The 26,549-nt window shown below is 24.0% G+C and overlaps 2 protein-coding genes across 2 annotated transcripts; both read left to right on the top strand.

The window, feature by feature from the left end:
- Positions 1–5,483: 5,483 nt before the first annotated feature.
- Positions 5,484–13,305, top strand: LOC145846201 (rhophilin-2-like). Its single transcript, XM_082953114.1, has 3 exons — positions 5,484–5,598; positions 6,970–7,085; positions 13,221–13,305. The coding sequence occupies exons 1-3, from the start codon at positions 5,527–5,529 to the stop codon at positions 13,303–13,305; spliced, it is 273 nt and encodes a 90-aa protein (XP_082809240.1). The 5' UTR covers positions 5,484–5,526.
- Positions 13,306–13,674: 369 nt separating this feature from the next.
- On the top strand, positions 13,675–26,285 carry LOC145846204 (rhophilin-2-A-like). The gene is made up of 10 exons (XM_082953116.1): positions 13,675–13,866; positions 15,596–15,762; positions 20,402–20,589; positions 20,812–20,965; positions 21,871–21,984; positions 22,149–22,349; positions 22,874–22,950; positions 23,096–23,236; positions 25,434–25,589; positions 25,986–26,285. The coding sequence occupies exons 3-10, from the start codon at positions 20,488–20,490 to the stop codon at positions 26,283–26,285; spliced, it is 1,245 nt and encodes a 414-aa protein (XP_082809242.1). The 5' UTR covers positions 13,675–13,866; positions 15,596–15,762; positions 20,402–20,487.
- The last annotated feature ends 264 nt before the right edge of the window (positions 26,286–26,549 follow it).

The raw sequence follows: 26,549 nt of genomic DNA, 5'->3' as shown, positions 1-26,549 counted from the left end.
CTGTGTTTTTCAATATGATTAAAGTTTGTTTTGTATAAATTTTTTTCTACTGTTAGTTTAAATTTTAAAGCCTTCTTAAAAATTAATACTCATAAGTAAGCTAACATTTTTTGAGTCTTGTAAATAACTTAAAATAATTATTTTCTTTATTCTTATATTTACTTAAATTTTCAAAGTATTTACCTTTTTTTTAAAGTTATTTTCTTACATAATTAAAAAAAAAAAAAGTTTTATTTCTAAACAAAATATTACAGGTTACATTAGCAATTTAATGTAATTGTTGTAGAAAAAAGTCTTTATTTAAGATAAAAAAGAGTTTTAAAGTAGGGGATTTTTTTTCTAAATTCTGCATCACCTAAAAAAAAAATACCACGCGACGCCACTGGTTGTGACTGACTAATGAGTCCTAATTAGGACGAACCATTCTCAGTCTACCGAAGGTTTGTAGTCTGATGATCTATTGGTCAAACCTTTTTAACTCGAGCTTGTCACATGGCTTATGAAAGTCCAGAGTTAAGCTTTGCAGACTTTCGCCAATAGTTTCGTTGATCTTTACTTAAGTAATAAAACTTTTTAGTTCACCAAAAAACTGTTAGTCACGACATGTAACTAGTGAGTTAGTGACTTTGTGGCTCACGAGCTGACTTGGTAAAAAGCAGTGTTAATTTTTTTTTTTAATCTCCGCTAGTAGTATTTCATTTAATATTTTAAATTCTACGGTCAGGATTTAAAAAAACTTATAAAATTTCTTATACTTATACTGAATCTGCTAAGAGTATTAAAGACTAAAAGAGTGTTTGAACAAAGATAAAAAATCAGATTATGCTAAAATTTAAAGTTATACTTTATTTAAAAATATACTATGTTAAAAACTTAACTTTAAGTTTTATTCTGCTTACTAACAAATTTTAAATATAGAATTGAAATTTCTAGTAAGAAGGCATTTAAATTATGTAAATTGTTTCGTAAGAACATATTAATTGAAAATAAAACAATATAAAAGTTTATTATAGCTTACTTTTTTATAAAAAAACTAGTCTTAATTGTTTTAAATTTAATTAGATTATTTCTTAGAGTTTTTTCTTTATACTTAGTCTTTTTATTAAGTACATCAATCTTTCTAAAGAAACAGCTTTATACAGGATTTTTATATTTACCTAAAAAAAAATGATTACCAAAATTTCAAATAAAATAATTTAAACTTAATGTTCTTAATTTAACCATTTACTTGAGCATTAAAAAAAAGCTTTAGAGGGTATATTATATAAAATAAAAGTTAGCATGTATGCATACATATTTAAATATATTTATAAACAGACTTGCTTTTTTAATTTTTTTGAAAAAGAAAAACAATAATTTTTTTTTAATAGTTTGATTGGTATTCACCTAAACAAGGTTTTGAAGACTTTATAACTCACAATTTTATGCAAATGAGATAAAGTAATAAAACAGCAAGGTAGATTAATAACATAAAAATATATCGTTACCAACTTAACTTAATTTTTTAATCTATACCATCAAACTTAATCCACCTTATTCAAAGATGAAGATAATCATCAAACTTTTAAAATTTTAAAATGAAAGAATTCAGATTTCAGCCAATTAAAAGCGCATAGACTATACAGCTGACAGACAGAAGTTTTGCTTTTTTTATCTACTACTACTAACTATTTTAATGGTGAATTTTTGAAATGTTTTGCTTAGTAACAAGGTACATTATCCTAAACTTTTCACAATATGATAATTAAAATACTATTTTTAAATAAAAAAGTAACAGTGGTAGAATGATATCAAAAAAAAAAGTGTACTAATTTACTTTTTAGTAGTATGTTTTTTTTAATTTTTACTCCAGTAAAGATTTTATTCTTTTGTAAGTGCATCTGAAGTATGTTTTAGTTGTAAATTATTTTACTTAATTTTTAATTACTTTCAAACAAGATTTATATATATATATTATCAGTTTGAGATTTATCTATTCAAACTAAATTACAAAGATATAAATAAAATCTTAGCAACCATTTAATAGTTTTTTTATAACTTTAATTTATTTTGTTGAGTTTTAACTTAGCAATAAGTTGCTTTTTACAGATTTTTTATATAAAAACAAGTTTCAAGATATAGTTAGTTAAAGTTGGAGAGTACTATAGTTCCTTAAGGAAAAAAAAAATTATTCCACTAAAAATCTTTCTTCTCATACATTTTCAGATAAATATCTCAAATTTTTAGAAAATGTTCCTTGCAATATTAAGAAAATATTGTTGCACCAAAATTAAAAAAGAATAGAAAATTTATAACAAAAAATAAAGAAAACTGTTATATTTTTGTAATAAGTTTTTGATTTTTTTAAATTTTGTAGCAACAGAAGTTCTATATATTTCAAGGAACGTTTTCTATAAATTTGAGGTATATATCTCAAAAAATATTGGAGGATATAAGTTTATAGTGTTTTCTTTCTAGTTGTTTGCTGTTTTAATCATTTCCTCCAATAATATACTTAATATACTCACCAGATTTAACAGGCTACATTTTAAGGGCTTAGGGGGGTTAATCACTGTTTTCACAATTTGATCTTATTTTATAGAGTTTTAACTCAACACATTGCAACAGAATAATTACTCGAAGGATCGCCTTAAAACTAAAATGTGCACCTGTTCAGGTCATCATTAGTGAGTATATGAACTTTCATTCTCATACATGCAGTAACTTTGTTAAACCAAAACTATGGCCAGCTATCCCTTAATAAGAGATCCATGTTTTAATTAACAGGGTTGCCACTTTACCTGGAATCCTGGAAAAACCTGGAATTTGACAATTTAGGCAAAAAATCCTGGAATTTTGGAAATTTTGAAAAAAACTTGGAACTTTTAACAAAAATCACTAAAAAAACTGGAATTTTAACAATCTTCACATGTTCAGTAGTAAAGTTTTGATTTGACTCAAAAAATCTATCATTTGAATAAAAATAATTTTGACATCATAAATTTTTTTTTTTATTAAAAAACATATTTCAAGTAGCTTTACAGTATCTTTTCAATATTTACATACTATTTAACACAGTTTCATACCTTAAACTTAACTTTAAACTAAAAAAAGCCCCAAAAAGTTTACTTTTAAAAATCTGGAAGAAATTTGGAAAACCTGGAAAAAAATTTTCAAAACGAGTGGCAACCTGAACTAAGCTACAAGATGCTTTTATTGATTTAAAAAATTCAAAATAGTTTTTAAGATAAAGCGGGTCAAAGTCTGAGGCAACAATAGGTTCCTTATGGGAGGTTCAAACTTAATTGTCAAAAAAAGACTATTTCACTAAAAACCTATCTTCTCCTACGTTTTTTGAGATAGATAACTCAAACTTTCAAAAAATGTTCCTTGCAATAAAAAAAAAAATCAATCAGAAGGAATTAATAAAAAATAATTAAAAAAATTATGAAAAAAATGTTTTTTTTTGTTTTTTTTCTCATATAATTTTTAATTTCAAAATTCTGTTCCCACCCACATATTTTTTAAATATTGCAAGGAACATACCCTGAAAGTTTGAGGTAGTTATCTAAAAAACGTAGGAGAAGATATATTTTTAGTGATTTCTAGTTATTTGCTGTTTTAATTTGAGTCTCCCATAAGAAACCTATTGTAGCCTCTGACTTTGAACGGATATATCTCAAAATTTATTTTAGTTTTAAAAATCTGTAAAAAGTAACTTGTAGCTTTATAACTCAATAAATTAAGACTAAATTGTAAAAAAGGTGTTTTACCCTACCTATACCCTTAAATAACTTTTTGAATTAAAAAGTCTATAAAAAGCACTTGTAGCTTAGTTCAAACTCAACAAAAAAAGATCAAATGTAAAAAAAAAATATTTACACCCTATGACTTTAACAGAGTTGCCACACTTTTAGGCTTTAGGCCAACCAGGCTAGTTTTACAGGTAGAATTACATGTGATGTTACTTACTTGCGGGTGCTCAAGTATTGTTTTTCCAATGTAATGAACAAATTCCCAATTAATTTTAAAGTTAATATTTACATTTTGAAGTTTCTAGATTTATTTTGATATCTCTGTTCAATTTTCCTTATAAGTTTTGAAATCATTGTTGTAGTAATACCCTATTTTTGAATGTGCCACCTGTTGATCATCATTAGTTCTTTTATTCATCTGCAGAGTTAATTGTTGCTTTATGTATAATGTTTTGGAACAAGCATTTGTTATTGAGGGGGCATTTATTATTTGTTTTATAGTTGCAAAAGTGTTTTATTTTCTTCATTGTTTTATACTTTAAGTTTTTTTGTAATGTTATTCATGCAACTGTAAGATATTTTGCAATTGCTTCTATTTATTATTTTATTTATTTTTTGATCTTGTTTGAAGTGTTTGTCTAATATCTGTGATAAAGTTTTTCCAATATTTGTAATTACTGACTGGCAAAAGGACAGATTGAAGTAAATTGTTTTCTTGTTTGTACTGTTTTTTTTTTGTTTTTTGTGTTTTGATCATAACTCACCAACATGGTTTATTCACTTAAAAATATAGGTTGATTATTAAATAGGTATGCAAAATACAAGTAACAGCAACAGAGACAACCTATGCCTGCCTGAAAAGTCCTAATAAAGATAAAACCGGTCAAAGGTTATCTCTGTTGCTGTTAGTCGTGTAAAGTTCATTATTTATTATTTAAATTATCAGATAATGTTTTTATTAACAGTGTACAATTTATATGCATTGCATAATATTAAGATTATTAAGAAACAAAATTTTGTTTTTATACTGCCAAAGACTATTAACAATAAAAGCTTTCCCAACATGGCCGGATAATAAGAGGAAGCACTGTACTGATGTTTCTTTACTATCAAAAAATACTTTTAAAATATGTTAAACACTTTAATTAAAGTTACACCAAGTACAGTTCGAAAATTCTAGACACACATGACTTTTATGAAATCTGTCTTGTTTTATTTTAAATATTCTTTTTTTTTAAATTTATAATTTTGTATGTTTGATCAAATAACAACTTGACAAAACAAAAACTTTTCTTATTATTATTTTTAACAATTGACTCCTTGTATGAGTTTGTTTTTGATCAGTATGAGTTTGTTTCTTGCCAGCCCACTGTGCTATTTAATATTTTCAGATAAAGTATATTAAAAGTCAGGTGATTTAAATAAAAATAAAAAATATTCAATCTTAACTTTAAATACAAGATGTACAACCCCTTTTTTAAAATCAAATGACTGATGTTTAGTTTATTTGACTTTAGTTTATAATCTTTTGTTTTAAATAGTTTTTTTCTAATATGGGTTTTTTACATAAATTAAAAATTTTAGAAATTTTTTTGTTTAAAGTTTTGATAGTTAAAAAACTATAAAACTGCATTAAAAAGTATTTATACATAAGGTACTGGAAGTAATATATTACTTATTTATTGTGTGCAATTAAATTAAAAACCTAATATGCTAAAAATAAGTTTTCAATTTTGTTAAATATCAACAGTTTTAAGTAGTAAAATTAACAGTATACTAATATAAATAATAAATGAGTCAAAACCACATTCCTAAACTAAAGAGTAACAATAATGATGAATATCCACAAAGCACCTTTATTAGAGTTAGTAAATAAGAGCTTACTTGAAAATAGTTAGGTTAAAAACAACTTACTTAGTAAGCTTATATAGCTTTTAAATTAGATAGACTAAAAGTACTATTTCCATACTTATGTACATTGCCTGATTTATTTTACTTAAGATCAGTATACAACTATAGTGACCGTTTGTTTATTGTGTGCCTGTAGTGTCGAAGGAAGAATACTCTGTTGCAAAAAGTAGCTAGCTTAAACTTACAAATCTGCAAAAACAAAAAAAAAATTGGATAAAGCAATAGGGTGTATAGGGCAGTTTAATACTTTCTCTAGTGCTATTGTGTTTTATATAAAGTATGCAGTTGAGTTAAATTTTAAAACAAAAGGAATTTTGATTGATGAGAAATAACTGTATACAAGGCAGTTTATGTTGCTGCACACCAGTGGCATCACGTGGTATTTTTTGTTTAGGAGCTGCAGAGAAGAAAAAAGTCCCAAAACTTAATACTTTTATTTTAGATTAATTTAAGACCTTTTTACATTGCAACTGCATATATTAGTCTGTGTAAAAAAAAAATATTTACTTAAAGAATCAAAGTAGTTATAAAAAAGTTTAATGTAAAAAAATATGTTTTCTTAAATATTTAAACCGACTTTTTTTTTTAACTAAAACTAAAATTGTTTGTCCTGGGTATGACGTTAAACTGTTCTGGTGTATGAAATGTCCTTGGACCAAACCTTTTGAGCTATTTTTTTGTCGTTCAATAAACAATATATATTTATTCTGGCCTTGTTCAAGTTTCTCCTGCTCGAGATTTCTCTGCTAAAGTTATTCGTGCTTGTGTCAAAATAGTTTTTTATTGACATCAAAACATGAACTAATCAAAAATCCTTTAAATTGCCTCTAATTTTTTTAGTTAATGAAAAGTATCTTTTAGTTTATACACTTAGCTTTTATACTAGGTTCTATGTTAATTTTTGTAAAAAAAGTGTGGGACCCTTATGGCTTTAAGGGCATAGGGGAAAACCCTTTTTTTTTGAAATTTAGTCTTATTCTTTACATAATTAGTTAAGCTACCAGTTATTCTTTACTGCTTGTTTAAATTAAAATTAGCTTTTGATATATAAGCAATCAAAGATAGACAGTTCTATAGGTTCTTTATTGTAAGCACAACCTAAAAAGGAAAAATAGTGTTTCACTATAAATTTAACTTCTCATTCATTTTTGAGCAATCATTTTAAAACTTTCTCCAAATAATCTTCAATAAATTTTTAAACAACTTGTAGGAAACATATTTTATAATTTTTGTAGATCAAAAATTGATTTATTTTTCTTTTGTCTGTTTAATTTTGTAAAATGGTTTAGTTATGCATCATTTAATTATTTTGTTTATTTTACAGGGAAGTGATTCAAGAATGGTTACTATTAGAAGTAAAATACAGTCAGAACGATTTGTGATCAATAAAAAGATGACAAAACAATTAAGGCTTAGAGCAGGGGCAGAAAACTTATTAAAGTCAGTGCATAAAATTTTTTGTAAATAAATTCTTTAAGTTTAAACCCTAATATATTAACCTGAAAAAGTAGTTTTAATTAATTTCAAAGTTTTTGTAAATGTACATTGTATATTATTATTGTAAGCAGATGAAAATTTATTAAATTTATTACACTGTAATTTCACTGTCTTTAATTTTTGAACAAAAACACTTTTTTATTACACATATTTTGCCAATTAACTTATTATAATACAAACTTTGTCAATTAAATAAGCGTCATTCTATTTGTATAAGCCATTATTACTTAATAATGTCTTGTAATAAACTGAAGTCAGAGTTACCAAAAAACCTGGAATCTTTGAAAAACTTTGAATTTGATATTTTAGGCAAGAATAAACCAGGAAACCCCTTGAATTTGAGAAAGTTTGAAAAAAAACTGGAATTTCTAACAAAATTACTATTTAAACTAAATTTTTAAATTACTACTACATGTAAACTAATAAAAATTCAATAAGATACCAAAAAGTCTATCATAAAAAAAGTTTTTTTTTTTGTATCATTAATTTTTTTATATTAAAATCACAATTGAAGTAGTTTTACAATATCTTTTCAATATTTTTAAACTGTTTTTAAGACAGTTTTTTTTACCTTAAGTTTAAATTTAAACTATAAATGGACCATAAACTTGTTTTTTAAAAACCTGGAAGAAATTAAAAACAATTACCTGGAAAGTATGTGCAACAAAAAGCGTGTTTTTGTTCAAAAATTAGAACAGTGAAATAGCATTGTTAAAATTTTAACAATTTGTCCTCTACTAAAAAATATAAATTCACTGTCTGAACAAATAGTGTACATTAATCTTAGACACCTGAAAAAATAATAATAGTAATTATTATAATATTATAATTTTAAAGTTATATAGTTCCGATTAATATGAATTGATTTTTTTTTAACATGTATCGGCTTTAAACAAAATTTTAAAGTTTTATTCAGATAACAAGTTTTAAATCTTAAATATTCAAGTTATTTAATATTTTAATTAGAAAAAAAAGTACTTTCAAACTAGAGTATTAAAGTTTTTTCTAGTTTCTAGTTTTAAAAGTAAATCAAAATAATTATAAATTTTATGATGTATTAGTTTGTTTAAGATTGAATGTACTTTCATCTTATTTAGTTATTTTCTTTTTTATTTTAGTAGTTTACTTATTATGTGGTAAGCTACCTTTTAATAGTCAATAATCCTTTAGTTGCTTCTACAAATATGAAGGTAAAAGAATCCGTTGCTTTAGAACTAAGTTATCTAAACTCAAAATTTACAACTTTTAAAAGAAGAGCTCAGCTTGATAAATTCAAAAGTAGAGCCATACCAAAGTAAAAGGTAGTTTTTAACGTGTTTATATTTTAATTTGGTCCTACTACAGTTCTTTAAAAGAGAAAATGTTAATAGTTTTTACAGCAAGGCTAGTCAAATAATATCCATATCAGAGAGTTAGTACATATTGAACACAATAAGACACTTTTTATTAATTTCTTTATACTATTCAAAAATGTTTAATGTCCCAAAAGATTTAAACAAATTTCTAATTTTCAGCGGTTGTGTAAAATTAAAGTTCAATCTTTGTAAAACACAAACGTACTAAATATAAAGACATTACCACTATTATATTTTAAAGTAAAAAAAAATAATATTTAAAATAAAAGTTCAATCTCTGTTAAATACAAACGTACTAAATATAAAGATATTACCACTATTATAATTTAAAGACTAAATCGCATGTTTTATTGGGGTTGGTCTTTTTATAAGTTTTCTTTTATGTGTTTCCTTTTTATAATCTTAATCAATTTAATTTCACTTGATGTATTTTTTTGTATTTTTTTGTATACTTGTTTTGGTAAAGTTTTTTATAGATAAATTTGTAAAGCTATTTTATTTTCGTTGTCATTTTTGCAGCTTTTTTCAGGTTGGCCACTAACCTCGAATCCTGAAAAACCTGGAGTTTGATAATTTAGACTTAAAAAACCTGGAGAAACCTGGGATTTTGAACAAAAATCACTGAAAAACCTGGAATTTTGAACATTTTTTACATTTTTAGTAGTGATATGACACAAAAAATCTATCATATTTATAAAATTATATTGTCATCGTCAGTTTTTTTTTTAAATTAAAAAAAATATTTTAAATAGCTTTACAGTATCTTTTCAATGTTGTTATACTATTTAACACAGTTTTTTAACTTAAACTTATTTAATCTAAAAATAAACCTAAAAACAAGTACATCAAAAACCTGAAAGAAATTTTCAAAACATGAAGATAATTTTCCAAAAACTTTTTTTATATAATTTCTTAAATTAGTAAATTGATGGTATCCCTCTTTTTAGCAAGTGTTATATAGCTTCAAACTTAATGGGTTTCCTTTATAATACCATACAGCAAAAAAATAATTGAACATTTATTTCTGTGTTTGAAGCAAAATATGTTAATTAAAACATATATATGCTTACTAATTTTTTTGTTTATAATTGATGTAAAGTTTACTTGCTTTTCATATAAATATAAATTTAAAACATTATAAATATAAATTTAAAAACAAAATCTAAAAATAAACCTAAAAACAAGTACATCAAAAACCTGAAAGAAATTTTTAAAACATGAAGATAATTTTCCAAAAACTTTAATTTTATATAATTTCTTAAATTAGTAAATTGATGGTATCCCTCTTGTTAGTAAGTGTTTATATAGCTTTAAACTTAATGGGTTTCCTTTATAATACCTACAGCAGAAAAATAATTGAACATTTATTTCTGTGTTTGAAGCAAAATATGTTAATTAAAACATATATATGCTTACTAATTTTTTTGTTATAATTGATGTAAAGTTTAACTTGCTTTTCATATAAATATAAATTTAAAACATTTTGATAACTTGCTAAGACTAGGAAAATAGTTGTAACATTTAAAAATTTAGTTTTGTTATTGTAGCAACCGCTGTTTACTAGTAAAAGAACTAAAAAACTTTTCAAGTATATTGCTGATGTCACCTTAAAAAAAGTTTAGCAATTTTTGCAAAATTTTTGCTGCAACAACAAGAAAACCCATAAAATGACTTAGTAAATTTATGGGTTCTCTGTTTTTAAAAATGCTCTAAAGCCTTAAATTTTATGGGTTACCTTTGTAATAATATACAAAAGAAAAAAAAATTGTGCTTAATGCATAACAACATTATTTAAACTTATACATGCCAACTTGTACTAACTTTTCTTCATTATAATTTTTGTGAAACAGTTTAACAGTTTAACAAAATATTCATAAAAAGACCAAACATGGACTTAATTTTTTATGGATTTAAATTTGATTCAAAATCACTTTATTTAAACTTTTTTATTACTGTGATAACTTTTAAAACTTGTTTATTTTAATTTGTTTTTAACAATATACTAACGTTAGTTAATATATGTATTAGATTTTAAGTCGTCCTTTTGTCTAAAAGTTTTTCATTAATAAAGAAGAAAATAAGTGAATTTAAATTTTTATTTTTTTTCATATAAAATTTTCATGTTTTTAATTTATCAAATATTTACAGTTTAAATTTTTCTCATTATGTAAGGAACATTTCATGAAAATTTGAAGTCAATAGCTTGAAAAAATAAGAAAAAAATATATTTTTGGTGATTTGAAAGACTTTTGAGTAAATTGAAAGTGAATTTTTTTAATTCATTTTTTAAATCAGAAACTGTTTACAGAAATTAATATTACTCAAAATTAATGAAAGTTTTTGTAATCTTAAAGATTGACTAACAGTTTATATTTTTAGCTTTTTTCATGGTTGCCACTTTACCTGAAAACCTGTAAAAACCTTGAATTTGACAATTTAGGTTAAAATAACCTGGAATTTGAGAAATTTTGAAAAAAACCCGGAATTTATATCAAAAAACCTGGAAAAACCTGAAATTTTTAATAATTTTAACATTTTCAGTAGTAAAATTTTGATTTGACACAAAAAATCTATTACATAATTAAGATTTTTTTTCATAATCTATTAAAAAAATTTTTTTTTGAAATTTTTTAACAAATATATTTTATTGTTTTGTATAATTTTGATAATAAATTTATTATTAAACACAAAAAATGCTAAAATTGAAGTTAGAAAAAAAAACTTTGTTAATTCAATTCAATAGTATTAAAGTTAGAAACTTGTAAAGCTAGTTAATTTCAGAATATCAAAAAAAAAAAAAACAACAACTTATTAGGTTTAAATAAATTAAAATAAACTATCCAACATAGCTCTTTGCTTTTTCGACCAATTTATTTAAAAAAAAGAACCTGCTTGACAAAAATACATTAGTATAATAAAAATTATAACAAAGTTGTAACACAATTTAACTGTTTTAAACTTTAAATTTGTAAACACAACTTCATTATTATTTAGTAATTTAAATCAGAATAAGATTAATTTTGTTTATGCTTAGATTTGCAAGAATAAATGAAATGCTTGCATATAAATTATTCTTTACTTTTCACATATTTTTATATGAATAGTCCTACTTTATAAAAAAAAATAATTGTTTAACAATTATATTTATTTCTTTTTGCTCAATTAATTAAAAAATAGAACTTTTTAAATATTTCAATAATTTGCTTAGGTTAGGAAAACAGTTTTAAAATAGCATTTTGTGTTTGTTATTGTAGCAACCACTTTGTTTTGATTTAAAGGATGAAAATTTTTCCAAAGTTTTTTGATAGCGTCACTATAAAAAAGTTGAATAATTTTAGCATTTTATGAAAATATTTATGTCACTAAAACTAGAAAACCTACCGATTTTATTGAAACAATTCTTTTACCTCAGCAAAATTAGATTCTGAAATAAAATACTAAACAGTTATACTTTCTATTTTTTAAACGGATTTTCTTTTAATTAAACCTAAATGAAATTTTTATTAAGATAAGTGTTCGGTGTAAACTTACTTGAAGTAATTCTGAAAAAGTAAAGTTTTAAACTTGTTTCGTTTAGTTAAACTTTCTTTTCTTTGTGTTAAAAAAGTATGTTTAATTTAATATTTCCTTCAAGAAAAATATTTTACGGTAGAAGAATTTTTATCAAAAATATATAATCATAGTAATGTTTTTAAGTATTTATATAATTTTATTTTCTTTGTAGTTTGATAGAATTTTTATGGTTACTTAAATTAGTTGTATTTTAGTAAATATGTATACTTACTCAAAAGTTATTAAAAAAAGGATTAATATTAAACTTTATTTAATTAAAAGTGAAGTAAAACACTGCATATAATATAGATATTTTTGCATATTTAAATATACATATTTAATTTTTTTTATTTATTTTGGTAAATTTTACAAATTAAAGTTAAATATCATGTAACTTAAAGACTAGATATACTACATCATATTGGAGTATTTAAAAAATTGAAATTGCTAGCATTAAGTTGCAAGAATTTAAAACTGATTTAATTAAAAATAATATAAAATACAAAATTACACAATACTTGTGGACAATGAAGTTTAATTATATCCAAGTGGTATACTCAATGACCGAAGTTTTTTTTCGTACACCAGGTACTAGCACCAAATATTTTGATCGCTTATTTTGTTTTTAAACTCAGAAACTAGTCTCTTGTCATGATTATAATTTAGTTATTAAAGGTCATAGGAAAAGAGATAAATAACTTTTTTTTAGTTTGATCTTAATTTGTAGAGTTTTAACTAAGCTATAAATTGTTTTTACATCATTTTAATGTTTAAACATACTCTTCAGATTCATCGAATTAGAGTTATAGTGTACAATAGGTAAATTATGGGAGGGGAAAGCTAAAACGATGAATATATAAAAGTCACTTGAAATCTATCTTCCCTACGATTTTAGAAATTAATACCTAATACTTTATCATACTACTGAAACACTGTTAAAGATAAACATTTAATTTTTTTATTTACAACGTTGCATGTATATTTTTAGCTAGCAAATTTTTAATCTTAATATGCGCTTTTAAACTTTTTACTAATTTGTAGAAAACTAGTTTAGTAGGGACTTGTATTCAAGTTCATTTCACATTAATTTGTTTTAATTGAAAGAAAATATTTAAACAGTTTAATTGAAATTTGTTTTTATGGTTTTTGTAAAATAATTACTAATTTACAGTGGGAAAGTAGTAAACATTCCGTTGATTCCACTTGGATTAAAAGAGACTACTGAAGTTAATTGGATTCCGTTTTTAGAGGTATAATATAAATTCAAAGTAATTAGTTTCAACCTTTTGTTTAAAAATTTTATTAATTTTTTTCTAAATTATAGTTTTTTTTTCATATCAAAGAAAATTCCAACAAAATTGTTTACAGTAAAACCTCAAATTTTATTTACCAAAACCTGGTAAAAGATAGAATAGTTAAATCGTGTGTATATACTTTGACAAAAAATTTTACTTGTTAAATAATTATTCATAAGCTTATAAATTTATTATCAGTAAACTTCATTTAGTTTACATATAGTTTTATTTAGTTTTAATATTTTTCAACATAATATTTATATGAATCAATTTTACTTATTTTGTTTTGTTTTTTATAATAATAAGTTAACAGGAAAGAATATCCGTTCATTATGGTGAAAATACTGATAATTATACAGACGAAATTTTAGATTTGCAAGATTTAAGAAATTCTATTAAAAATCCATTTAGAAATGAAGAAGGAATTTTAGCGTTGCTGAAATATTACAATCAACTGTATTTTATAGAAAGCAGATTTCACTTTTCAACAAAGTTCTTTCCGCGTGTTCTTTATTTTCATTGGTAGTTGAAAAATATTTAATTGAAAGTTTTTCTATTGCTATTTTTATTTTTTGAATTATATATCTTTGTAAGACTTATGGGAGTGTACGTACCTGTGTAATGTAGTTGTTCAAAGTTTAAACCAGAAGTGTTTTTTGTGTTATTATAGCATTAAATGCACAATAAAAATATTGAAATATCCCCTTAAAAGATAAACATTTAAATTTATAATTATTTAGGAAATCAACACAATTTTTTTTTTTTGATTACGGGTTTAAACTTATATACTTAAAAGCCTTTTCTGTATTGAACTTCTAATTACGCGAACCTAATAAGAAAATGATACTAAAACCGCCTACAGGCTTAACAGTTATTGAAAACATTTTATCCGCGCATAAACTAGAGCATTGTAATGTTCCGTAAAAACAATCTTTCAAAGTTTTAAATAATCAAATGTAATTAAATGAAAGTAGTAAATATTTACAAGCACATCATAATAAGTAAGTAAAGCATAATTTTTTATATATTATTTTATTTTATTTACGGTAAATCTGTAGACCATAATAACAACAACCGTAAATTTTAAAGCAAGCAATTTACTGTAGTGATTGTATTGGTTATATGCTCAACTTTTTGTATACTAAGGTGTTTTAGACATTTGATAAGTGAAATTATTTTTTCAGTCAAACGACTATACTACGAATTCGATCCGATTGACATGTTTCGTTTAGATTTTGAGCAATTGAAACCTAAAAATATCAATTTTTTTTAACTTGGTTTTTTAAACAGTCCAACGCATTATACTTGAACCAAAAGTTTTATTCTCTAAAACTATTGAATGTATATTTTTTAATATGATTTCTATACTTAAAAATATATACATTTTATTTAAACGTTTTCGCCCAGTTTACATAGCTTTTACTTAAAAGTATCTTAAGTATTGCAGTAATGTAGTTTTATGAAAATATATATTTTTAAAAGAATACTAATTTTTACAAAGAAGTATTGTTTTGTTGAAACATTATTTATATTTTACAAATAGATTAAATTTCAAGTTTTTACTCATCAAAGAAAATTTTGCACTTGTATTCTAAAATTATGAAATTTCTTAACATATTCTGTTATTAAATTAGTTATAATGTTGTGAGCATTTAATTTTTTTACTTAATGTTTAAAATTTAGTCAGCTGCATAATGTGCATTTCTTGTAGCGAAATAATTAGTAGTTTTTAGTATATGATTCTATTTAGTTCTTTCAGGTTGTGTTGCCTTTTAACGTTTAAAATTAAATCACCTAAATTAAATCTAAAGCAAACTGTTGTTTGTTTAAACTCCTTTGCTTTTTATTTGGAATTTTAAAGTATTTATTACAAATTAGGAACACTACTTTATCTGAAGTTTTTTAAGTGTATCAATAATTTTAAACTTTAACTAGAACTATTGTGTAATGCTGTCATATTTAGAAACATATATATAATGTATTTATATAATATCAAAAGTTTTAAATTGTTTTTATTTACTAGTTTACAATACAATTATTGTAAATAGATATTTGTTTTATAATATATTAACTAAAAGATTAATTTTTTTAATGTTAGACTTTCCACTCTTACTAAAATTAATTTTATATTAGAACATTTATTTTGCTTGAAATTTGTTGTACCTAGTTGTATAAAGAAACAAGAAACTAACTTTAGACTTATATAAAATACTTTAACATTTGAAAATTTCTATAAGATTAAAATAAAAAGGTATGATTCACTCACTGGAATACCTTCTGTTCAAAAATCTTTTTCGCTCGAAAAAGCTTGTGTGTTGTTCAATGTTGGTTCGCTTTATTCTCAGTTAGCTTGTAAGTGTGATAGGTCGAATAAATCCAAAATTCAAGCTGCTATTGTCTACTTACAACGTTCGGCAGGTGTGTTTTTCTTAAATTTTCTTATTTTGTACTAAAAAATACTTTAAGTAATAATTTTGCTAAAACTTAAGTGTTTAAGCAAAATATTTTGTATAAAGATTTGATAAAAATATGCTTTGTGTTACGCTAATTGTTTAAAAACTCTTCAATATTTTTGATAATTTTAGTTTGTGGTCGGCCTATTCATAAGTTGTTACAATTTCAAGTAAGAACTTAGTTTTTATTTTGTGTTAATTTTATATGTTGCTTTTTATGTTTAATTTTGTATTTTTTAATTTACTATAGTTTGACTTTTATTTTTAGTTTTAGTTTATTTAAGGCTATTAGAAGATTTCTAAGTATTTAAGTTTATAAGTTGACTCTGAGAAATTATTTATTTTTAAAGTAACGATGGCTAACTTAATACGTCGTTTTATTTTTTTGATAAAAAGATGTTAAGGCTATAGGGAGTTAGATATTTTTTACTATAGATCTTTTTTTTATCATTTTGAATATTTTAAGCTTAGCTAGCGGTTAGTTTTTACCGTTAATTGAAACTCTAATTAGTTTTTGAGATATGAGAGTACAAAGTCTCAGAGTTCAATATGTTCCTGTCAAAGGACCAAATTAAAAAAGCACTAAAAGATTCCTTCATAAAACATTTATCTTCTGTATTTTTTAAGCAATCGTTCTCAAAAGTTTTAGTATTATAATCAACAGTTGATTTTAGGGAGTTTATATAATAAAATAATTAATATATTTATTATATTTTGGTCATAAAATGTCTAATTTTGAATGTTTATTTAATCGTTAAAACAACCAATTCGTTTAAAGCTGGGAATTTTTCCTAAAAAATTAAGGTTAATTCCTAAAGAAACAAAAAAAGGGTTTTAGTTAAACTTTAAAGTTTTCTAGAAAATTAGCAATTGAAATATTTTTCTTTGTAAGATTTATGTTGAATTTTTTACCAAACCGACTATACTTTAAAGTTTACTGTATGAAATTGAGATTTCTGATTACAGCAAATATTTTTTTTTAATTTAGACCTCCATTATGCCGTGCATAAAATTTTAGCTTATTATCATTTAAAACACTACACCTTTGTTTAAGTTTTTTTTTTCTTACACCTACAAAATTTATTTTTAATCAAAGTTAATTATTATAGGTATTTTTTTATTTGTAAACATGGATTAGACACTTATTTAATTTTTTCTATCATCCCTGATTTTATGTGATCAATGTATAAGACTAACCTATACGTTTGGTATTAGTTTTACGCTCAACTTTAAGCAAATTTAAAACACAAGTTTAATTTTAATTTCTATTATAATCTTTTTTTTATCATCAAAACATTTTACAAAATTTACTTTCTTTTATATAATTTTAATATTATAAAGGTTTTTTATTTTTTAAATTAAAAGAACTTCTTTATCAATAACTTTAAACGTTTTCTCATAAAAAGTATATTTTTCAACTAGAAAAATATCAAACACATTAAAAAAAGATGTCAACATAAACATAAAAGTTATCGTTTTAAAAATAAGTTTAATCTTGAAATAATTTTATGTCAGCTGCATTTTTAATGTAATGTTTAAAAATATCATTTCACATAAAATGTTAACTTTTAAAACTTAGGTTACATTACATTTAAGATTCTTACTTTTTTTTTTAAATTACGCCATACAAATTTTATTTAAAATTCAAATCAATATATTTCAACAATTTTTTTTGACGTTTAATTGTTTCTTTTTTAATTTATTTTGGTTTTTGATGTAAACCATAAACAGCTTTTTTAATGTATGAAATTTTTGTACTTGGTTTAAATGAATGCTTGCTTTATTCTTGAATATGATTTTTTTTTATTCTGAACGTTTTTTAAGATAATACTTCACAAAACATATCTTAGAAACAGTTAGTGTCAAAAATGCACGGATAGTAATTTTTGCACGGATTATTACTTTTAAATGGCGTCACTTTTTCACTGTTGTCACTTATAAACAATTCTTTACTGTCAATATCCAATTTTTAGTATAATTTCTAATTTGATTTTTATCTTAACTTAGTTTTGTATTAGTTTCACAAAAAGTCATCCGTGCAAAATTAACGCCGTACAAAAGTGATGCTCCGTGAAAAATAGGCGACTCATTCAAAAGGGAGGCCGTGCTTATTTGACACGGTCTCTTTGGCAGCACACACTAGTAGATATCTTAAAGACCTGTTGATTTCTTTTGATTTCTTGATTGATAACTATAATAATGTTTTGAAATGAAGTTGATATCTTAGCTGCTTAACCAATTCAGCAAACATACTGTACTTTTCTAATTATTATGTGTACATCAGCCAAAGTAATGCACATCTTATCAAGGGATAGTTAAAGGATAAATAAAGGATAGTTCTGAATAATACGTGTTGCGTAGCAACAGTATTATTTGACACAACTTTTTTGTACAATTTTTTGCAACAAAATATTAGTGGAAATTCACACAAAAAAAACGAGAGAATAAAAAAAAGTTTGTCAAAACGAAAGAGATTACTAAAAGTTACTTTTTTTAAGTAATTTTAACACATATTTTCTCTTAACTTTCTAATTAAATAGTGTATTATTTAATGTAAATGTGACCTTTAAACTTAAAAAATACAGATTTTTAATAACATAAATTTTAGTTTTATAAACAACATTCAAAGCAATATTAAAATTTTATTAAAAACAAAAATATTGAGTATTACAACATTAATACATTCAAATATTTAAATAAGTCTACACACACTGCATTACAAAAAAAATTAATCTAACTATCAAAGTAAAATAAAAAAGTACTAATTATTAAAAATTTTTTAGTTACTCTTAATAAAACATAACAATACTTCCATCCATCTTATTTTTAGCAGAGTAGGATTTGGGTAGAATTTTTCAACTGCTCTTTACATATTAAAACATTCTTTTCTAGTTCATTTGATTGGTTTTCTTCAGACCTTGAAATAGTTGATTCTTTCTTTTAAGTCTTCCAAGAAATCAACTTCTAGCCATTTAGTATCATAATTCATCCATAATAATGTTTACATGTTTGGCTTGTAAACATTAGATTTTAAAGACTTAGAAACACTATAAAACATTTTAAAAACAGTTTAAAACCACGGAGTAAAACAATACCAGGGACAAACTATGAAACGTTAAAACGTTGTTTTTATGATTGCATTACAATAGTATAATAATAATAATTATTGTTATTATATTATGAAAATAATAATAATAAAAATTATAACAATAATAATAATATGATAATAATAATAATAATGTGATAATAATAATTATAACAATAATAATGTTAACAATAATAATTATAATATAAACTACAGTTGTAGAATAAACAATCAAGATAGAAAAATGATAACAAAAATAAAAACTACAATACTGATGTTGGTAATAACAATAACAAGAATAAAAATAACTGATTTTATTAATATCTGAAGATTATAATAACTTTAACAAACAATTTAAAACAAACTTTTGTCACAATAATAAATGTAAAAAATTTAATTGACGTGTCGATTACTAAAATTGTGTATCCAACATAAGAAAAATTTTATAAAGGTAAATTAATATAAATTTTTCTTATATTATTGTAGTTATTTATGTATTAAAATTATAATACAAATAATAATATAAAAATAGTAATAAAATAACAATAATAATTACAGTAATATGGTAAAATTTATATCATTAATTCTATTCACTAATGATAGTACCAACGATAATAAAAGTATTAATTAACGCTGTAAAGTAAACAAAATAGCAGTTATAGTATTAATACTTTTTAAATTTTGAATTATCAGTTTTTTATGTTATACTATCGTCAATTCCGAAAATTAAAACAAAATTTTTATAAGTAATAGTTTTATTAAAAGCAGACTTACGTACGTACAGTATCTTCGTTAAACGAGATTAATTCTGCTAAAAACGTTATTTTGCTGTGACGTCATAATTACTCAACGGATTACCTTCAAACTTTATATTGCACTTACTAAGGTCATCATTAGCGAGTATACGAACTTTCGTTGCCGTCCGTGCAGTAACTTCGTCAAACAAGACTAATCTGTTAAAAACGTTATTTCGCTGTGACGTCATAATTACTTAACGGATCGCTTTGAATTTAAATTGTACACCTACTAAGGTCATTACTAGGGAGTATACAAATTTTTATTTCTGTACGTACAGTAACTTCGTCAAACGAGACTAATTCTGCTAAAAACATTATTTCGCTGTGACGTCATAATTACTCAACGGATCCCCTTGAAACTGAATTGTGCACCTACTAAGGTCATCACTAGCGAGTATACGAATTTTTATTGCCGTCCGTGCAGTAACTTCGTCAAACGAGATTAATGGTCAACTATCCTTTGATAAGAGATCTATAGCCAAAGTATAATTATGTAGTTAATGACTCTTATAGTTTGTACCAAAAGTAGTTATAAAAGAATGTTTATTTGATTTTTTTTTAGTCCATTAAAATTTGTTTTTAATACAATGTAATGTTGTAAAATTTCACTAATTATACTTTCATATTTGATTTTTTTAAATTGTTGGTATGCTCAATAAAAAAGTTCAGTTAGATCTACTTCCGAAAGCATTTATTTATCAAGTACGTTTTATACTTTGAAGGAGCTTTCAACTATCTGAGATTTAACTTCAGCAATGCGCCAACTCATGATCTCACCCACAATTTTTTATCGTGTATCACTAAGTTGATGCTAGCACAAGCGCAAGAGTGTGTTTATGAATTAAAAGTTTTTGGTGGATTTGAAGTAGAGCTGAGAAAATGCATACACCTAGCTGGTGAAGCAAAAAAAGTTGGTGTTAATTCTTAAACAAAGTTTTTGGCTGTTTTTTAATATACATCGTAATCTATTATGAACATCATTGTTATGTATTTGAACAAAAAATATTTATTTAATTCTAGAATTAAGAAATTGTACAACATTTTCTACCATTTTACAGTATATATCAAAATAAATAGAATATTATTTTTTGGTATTATTCGTAATTTATTTAAAAAGTGTTTTGTTGTTTAGGTTTCGGTAAAGTATAAATATACATTAATGGATATGCAAAGTGAATTATCATCGTTTTTACCTGACATGTGGAGTGTTATTTGTGAAGTTAAAAGCATATATTACGATGCAGTTGCACATTATTACACAGCTATGGGTCTTCTTAAACAGTCCGGTCAGTTAAGTTTTCATTAAATTAATAACAACACACTTGTTGAATATAAGTGTTTATATTTTGATTTACATAGTTTTTGGTTAATTTTTTTCAAATAACTTGATTTAAATACATTTCTTGTTGTTTTGGAATAAAAACTGTTTGGTATGTTATCTAATACTTATACTGTATAAGCAATAAGTTTTTAAAGTTGAAACTATAGTATTAAACTTTGTTACAAATGGTTTGTAGCATTTATGATACTTCTTAAAGCTTTATTTCGGAATTGCTTAACTTTTGTTAACTACTTAAAAACCTAAACATATTTAAGTAACTTAAAATTCAAATATCTAACGCTTTTGTGTGTATAAGCTTTTAAAAATGTGTTAGCTAAAAATTTTCTGTTAACACATATAGTGTATATAAACTAATTAGTGTTAAACTAACTTTTAGCGTTTTATCAACAATGATAACTTATATTTAAGTAATGATCTTTAAGACATAGAAATTGTAGTTATTGTAATAACATGTAGAAAGATTAGTGTTAAAGTATATTGATAATGTATTCAATGATTTAAAACTTTTTCAAAGTTTAGATTTACTATTTAGGTTGAAAAATGTTATTAAACTTATACTACCTTTGTCATTAAAAATGATTTTTATTTTATTAAAGTATCTAAAGATTTTCGATTAGACTATGTCTACCTGATGGATTCTAACAAAAACCATAGCATAGTTGTAGTCAGTTGCAGGTCATCGCGGTGCAGTCTACGATAGTTGTATGATGGTCAAAAATATCAGCAATACTGACGACAGCCAAAAACATTATTGCTTTTAAACTATTAAAATAGAATCAAATAACAGACTTATTTACTAAATTCAACATATTTTCATATATTATAATATTTCAACTAATGATTTTAAAGATGAGATTGAAGTTCAAGAAATAAGCAACTTATTATCTGCTTTGTACGTATCAGCTCCCGCACATTTAAAAAAACAAAAGAAAATAACAAAAAATGAAGACAAAAAAAGATTAGGTTTGTCTTATTTGCTTGTCACCAAAACATATTTTGTAAGTAGTTTGCACTGTTTTGATTCATTTTAATAATAAAATGTTTTACTAAATAAATCTCTAGTTTATAAGTACTAAAATTACTATATTTATGAGTTTACTCTTGATATAATTTTTTATTTATTTAAGGAAAAGCTCACCTCAAAGAAGCAGCAAAGTTGCATGAAATTTCATTAAACACGTACAACCTCTACGATTCAAATAAAGAGTCAACAACAGACGTTTTAAAGCAGTATCTGCAACATTCTTATAAAAGATGCAAAAATAAATTAGATGAATACAAAGATGAGTACGACTTTTTTGAGCTCTCAGAAGCGCCATCGATTCAAGGTTACCTCAATAGTTTTTATTATTACTATTATTGTTTATTGTGCAATGTTGGACTCAGGCATCAAAATCTGAGCCACTTCAAAAGGACACATAAGAAGAAAAATAAAGATAAAATAGAATTCATTTATATTCAACAAAAAATAACACAAACAAAATATTAAACAAAGGTTAAATTATAAAGAACTATTAATTAAGTTTAAACTTATTTGCTTGATATAAAATGCGAAAACTTAGTACATAAAACCACATTTGTACAAAATTAATAAAAGTTAATCAATAGTCTGTTAGGGGAGAGGCATAGGGAAATAAGAATAATTAATATTACAAATAGAAAAATGAACAAATCAGTACTTAATTTACATGAGATAACTCTTTTAAAAAGTTTATTTATTTATTTTTCTCTATTGTTTTTAGTGGAAAGTTGATGAATTTTACTGATATTTATACTATCTAAATTAAATCTTTTTTGGCTCGAGAAAAGAGATTTTAGTTTGATTCTGTTAAAAAAAAAATTGTTTGTGCAGCAAAGACGGAAGTTGACAGTGAATGTGTTAGTCCTGATTTTACAAGTGCTCCTGTAAAAGATATTTTCAAGAAAATGGTGAGAAAAAATTATAAAAAAATTGAAGCTGCTATTTAAGTTTTTTATTTAAATTGAGTTTATAAATACTCATTAGAGTTTTTGAATATCCTTTTTTACTGGAATCATTGTTTTGATTGAAAGATAATAAAGTTTATTCTTCTAGGGACCTATCGGGATATTTTCATCTAAAATGAAGCTTGGAGCACATAGATACTTTGATTTCAAAAAGTTAAGTATAGACCTAACTTTTCAAATAAAAGGCGATGCACCAGTAAGGCTTCATAGCGTCGGAGAAAAGTTAAAGGTACTATATTTTTTAATTATGACTATTTGTAAAATATTTTTTTATTTAAATTTTAATGTACCTTAAATGAAGTTAAAAAAACTAAAAATATATGCTTACATAACTTTAGATGTATTTCAATGGCTGTCGAGAAGGTTCTTTAGTAACTACTTTTGGTATTTTTATGAAATTAATAGAACTTTAACCTAAAATATTTCAGTAAAAATAATTAAAATGAAGTAAGAAAAAACTTATCCTAATTGTAAGTTTATTTTTCAATTACTAGAATTAACTGAAATTATTTGAATTTAAAACTATACAAACAGTTTTAAACAGTAGAGTTAGTTTATATATTAATCTGTATAACTGTTTTAAAAAGATAAAGTATACTTTACTTGAAAGAAAAATTCACACAAAATTTTTCTTCTATTCACGCTAACGCAACCTTTAAAAAACAGTTTAATGTTTTAAAAAGTGTTGTTTGTTAGACATCTAGTTTGCTTACACTTTGTAATAAAAGAGTTACAAAACAAGTAGCTAAATTCTTATATCAATTTTCGCTAAATTCAAATAATCATTATAAAGATTACCCATACACTTTAGGTTCTCAACTAAATGTAAATTAATAACGTCAGAATAATTTTTCTGCATTCTTTATGACTAAACTTGAGTTCACTCTGTGGAAATTTTCTGCAGCCATTGGTTGATCTGTAATATATTTTAACTTCGTAACCATTATGCTATATTATCATACACTCGAAAATAACACTTGTAATTATAATTTACATCAGTCTCTTTGTATTCGAAATACATTTTTTTTATTTCAGTCGACAAGTAGAACAGCTTAAATATAGTTATTTAATAATTAGAAATTTGCTTTACTTGATTGTAGTTTTAATTTTCTTTGACAGTTAACTTTTTATATACAAAACACTGCTTTAGATATACTTGAAGTATCTGGAGTTTTATAATATTTTCAGCATCGAGCTTTTTGCTATGGTAATACCTGTGAATGTACTAAAGCAAGAAATATTTTTTAAATAATCTTAGCTTGCAATTTACAGATTAAATGTGTTTTAAATATTTTTGAATTTTTCAACTATTTTCGATCAGTCTAAATGCCCAAAGTAGAATTTAAGATTAAAAGAAAACCCACGATATCGTCTTAACAGCCATGTATAACATTTCTATACAAACTAATTTCAACATTTGAAAACTTGTCTAATGTGAGCAGTAAAGTACTTATTATTATATAATACTTGAATATTAGTAAATAAGCTTTTGATAAAGTACTAATATTTGTAATTACCTATGTTTAATTATTTTTATTAACAAAAAAACTTGGTTACCCATAATTTTATTTTATTTTTACTTCTATTTTTATTTAGTTCATCGCTCTGTATTTTTGTTTTACAGATTTTTTTGTGTCTGATGAGCTACTCTGCAGTGAAACGGCGTATTGCAATAAAAGTTAAACAAAAAATTAATTTATTAAGCTTTAAACGTGCTAAAAAACCATACAACTAGCTTTAGTTCTAGTTACATAGAATTAATTGTTTGCAAAAAAGTATAAAAGAATGCTAAGGTATTTGTTATAAATGTTTGTCTAATTACTTATAAGGACTTATACTAATGAAATCTCATACAAACTTAAGGAGAGCCTATCATAAGTGCAATTCTTCTTTTCTATACCTTTGAAAATAGTTTGATTTTTGTGCCATGAATATATAGGCTTAGATCCAAAATATTTATTTAGAATAATTTAGAATATCTCTCCACTCAACAATAATAACAAATTCCTCTTAGTTTTGTATTCTTATAACTAAAGGATAATGATCGATTGTCTGTAAATATTATTACCAAAATGTCATTTATTCGTATATATATTTATGCTGGGAACTTAAAATTGACTTGATTTTTAAGAAGCATTATATATTAAAAAATAAAGTTTGTTGTAGAATATTTGTCAGTCAATAGTTTACAATGGTTTTAAAATGCTTTTTTGTCTAGTAACAAGTTCTTTTTTTCATGAATTTAAAAACTAAGAAAAGTAATAGCTAGTTTGAATCATATGAAAAGGCGCTAGTATTACTATTTTTAGTTTATCGCACTAAAAAAATCATAAGGTTTGATCTGTAGTGACAGAAATTAGCTTTAATTACAGTAATTTTTTGTTTTTTATTGATAACATTTAAATTAACTAGTGATATTTAACTAGGAAAAAGGAGTTTGTGAAAATGATGTAATAATAGAGATATGTGGTGAAGATGTACGATGGGAAAGTTGTTCGAAAGTCAAAGAAATTATTGATGCGTCATCAAATCTTACCATGAAGTTGATCGCTACACTTGGAACTATTAACTCTACATCACCTGTAAAAATATTTATAGCTTCATTTAAGGCCATAGGAAGCCCCTTTTTTTACAATAAAATTAGTTCTGGTGGTTCAGTAAACATATAGTAATTAATCAAATTTTAAGTTACGAGGTGGACCCTGTGTAATCTTTTATTTGAATATACTTAGTAGCTTTTAATATTTAGTTCTACTTTTTTTCACTTTTATTGAATTTTAATTGGTCTGTTTAATATTTTAATCTTAACCGAGCTAAGTAGTTTCAAGACACCTTAGTAAATTTGAATCTATTTACTTTACTGGAGCAATAAGCCTTAGTGGTAAACTTTTGTCGCTAAACAGTTAACCTATTTTTATTATACAGTTAATAATAAACTTTTTAGTTTTTTTATTAAAAAAGGACATTTGTAAACACAGACTGCCGGATTCGGTCATCATCAACCACCAGAAAGCTATTTGCTAAAAGGCGAAGTTATAAATCAACAGCAACAAACTCTTCCTGTTCGTATGAGACAGCAAAATAACAACAATAACTTGGAAAATAGTCGCAGCTCCCTTAGCTCTTTACCTAAACTAATGAAAAGTAATCCGTTTTCTAGTTTAGTCGGAAGAAAAAGAGAAAAAAATAAAAGAAGCTCCTTACTAGGATCGCTTAAAAAGAGTGGCTCACAAATTTTATTTGGCTCTAAAAGTGCTCAAAACGGCACTGCTTTCTAGTAAAATTTAAATACTTATGGCTTATAAAAAGTATTATAAGTTCTGGTATAACTAAAAATCAAAGTTTTGCCCTAACATTAATAAGTTATTTTATTTTAGTGATAGAATAATAAAAATATATTCAATTACTAGATAATTAAAGTTTTTATGCATTAAAATGTTGCACTCAAAAAACAAAGTAATAGTGTATTCTTTATACTATGGTGTTAAAAAATCAAACAACTGATTTTTTTTGTACATTTCGACATAAGTTTTTTTGTTTTG

Source organism: Thalia democratica, unplaced genomic scaffold (genome assembly GCF_965202585.1).
Source record: "Thalia democratica unplaced genomic scaffold, ktThaDemo2.hap1.1 HAP1_SCAFFOLD_341, whole genome shotgun sequence".
In the NCBI taxonomy this organism is placed as follows: domain Eukaryota; kingdom Metazoa; phylum Chordata; class Thaliacea; order Salpida; family Salpidae; genus Thalia; species Thalia democratica.
Note: the sequence above shows the minus strand (reverse complement) of the source record. Positions and strands in the feature narration are given on the sequence as shown.

Coding starts and splice junctions, on each gene's coding strand:
- LOC145846201 (XM_082953114.1), top strand. CDS start 5,527: ATGAGTCAAAACCACATTCCTAAACTAAAGAGTAACAATAATGATGAA. Junction 5,599..6,969: donor CACAAAGCACCTTTATTAGA/GTTAGTAAATAA, acceptor TTTATTTTACAG/GGAAGTGATTCAAGAATGGT. Junction 7,086..13,220: donor GGGGCAGAAAACTTATTAAA/GTCAGTGCATAA, acceptor ACTAATTTACAG/TGGGAAAGTAGTAAACATTC.
- LOC145846204 (XM_082953116.1), top strand. CDS start 20,488: ATGCTAGCACAAGCGCAAGAGTGTGTTTATGAATTAAAAGTTTTTGGT. Junction 22,951..23,095: donor AAGATATTTTCAAGAAAATG/GTGAGAAAAAAT, acceptor TTATTCTTCTAG/GGACCTATCGGGATATTTTC. Junction 23,237..25,433: donor GCGTCGGAGAAAAGTTAAAG/GTACTATATTTT, acceptor ATATTTAACTAG/GAAAAAGGAGTTTGTGAAAA.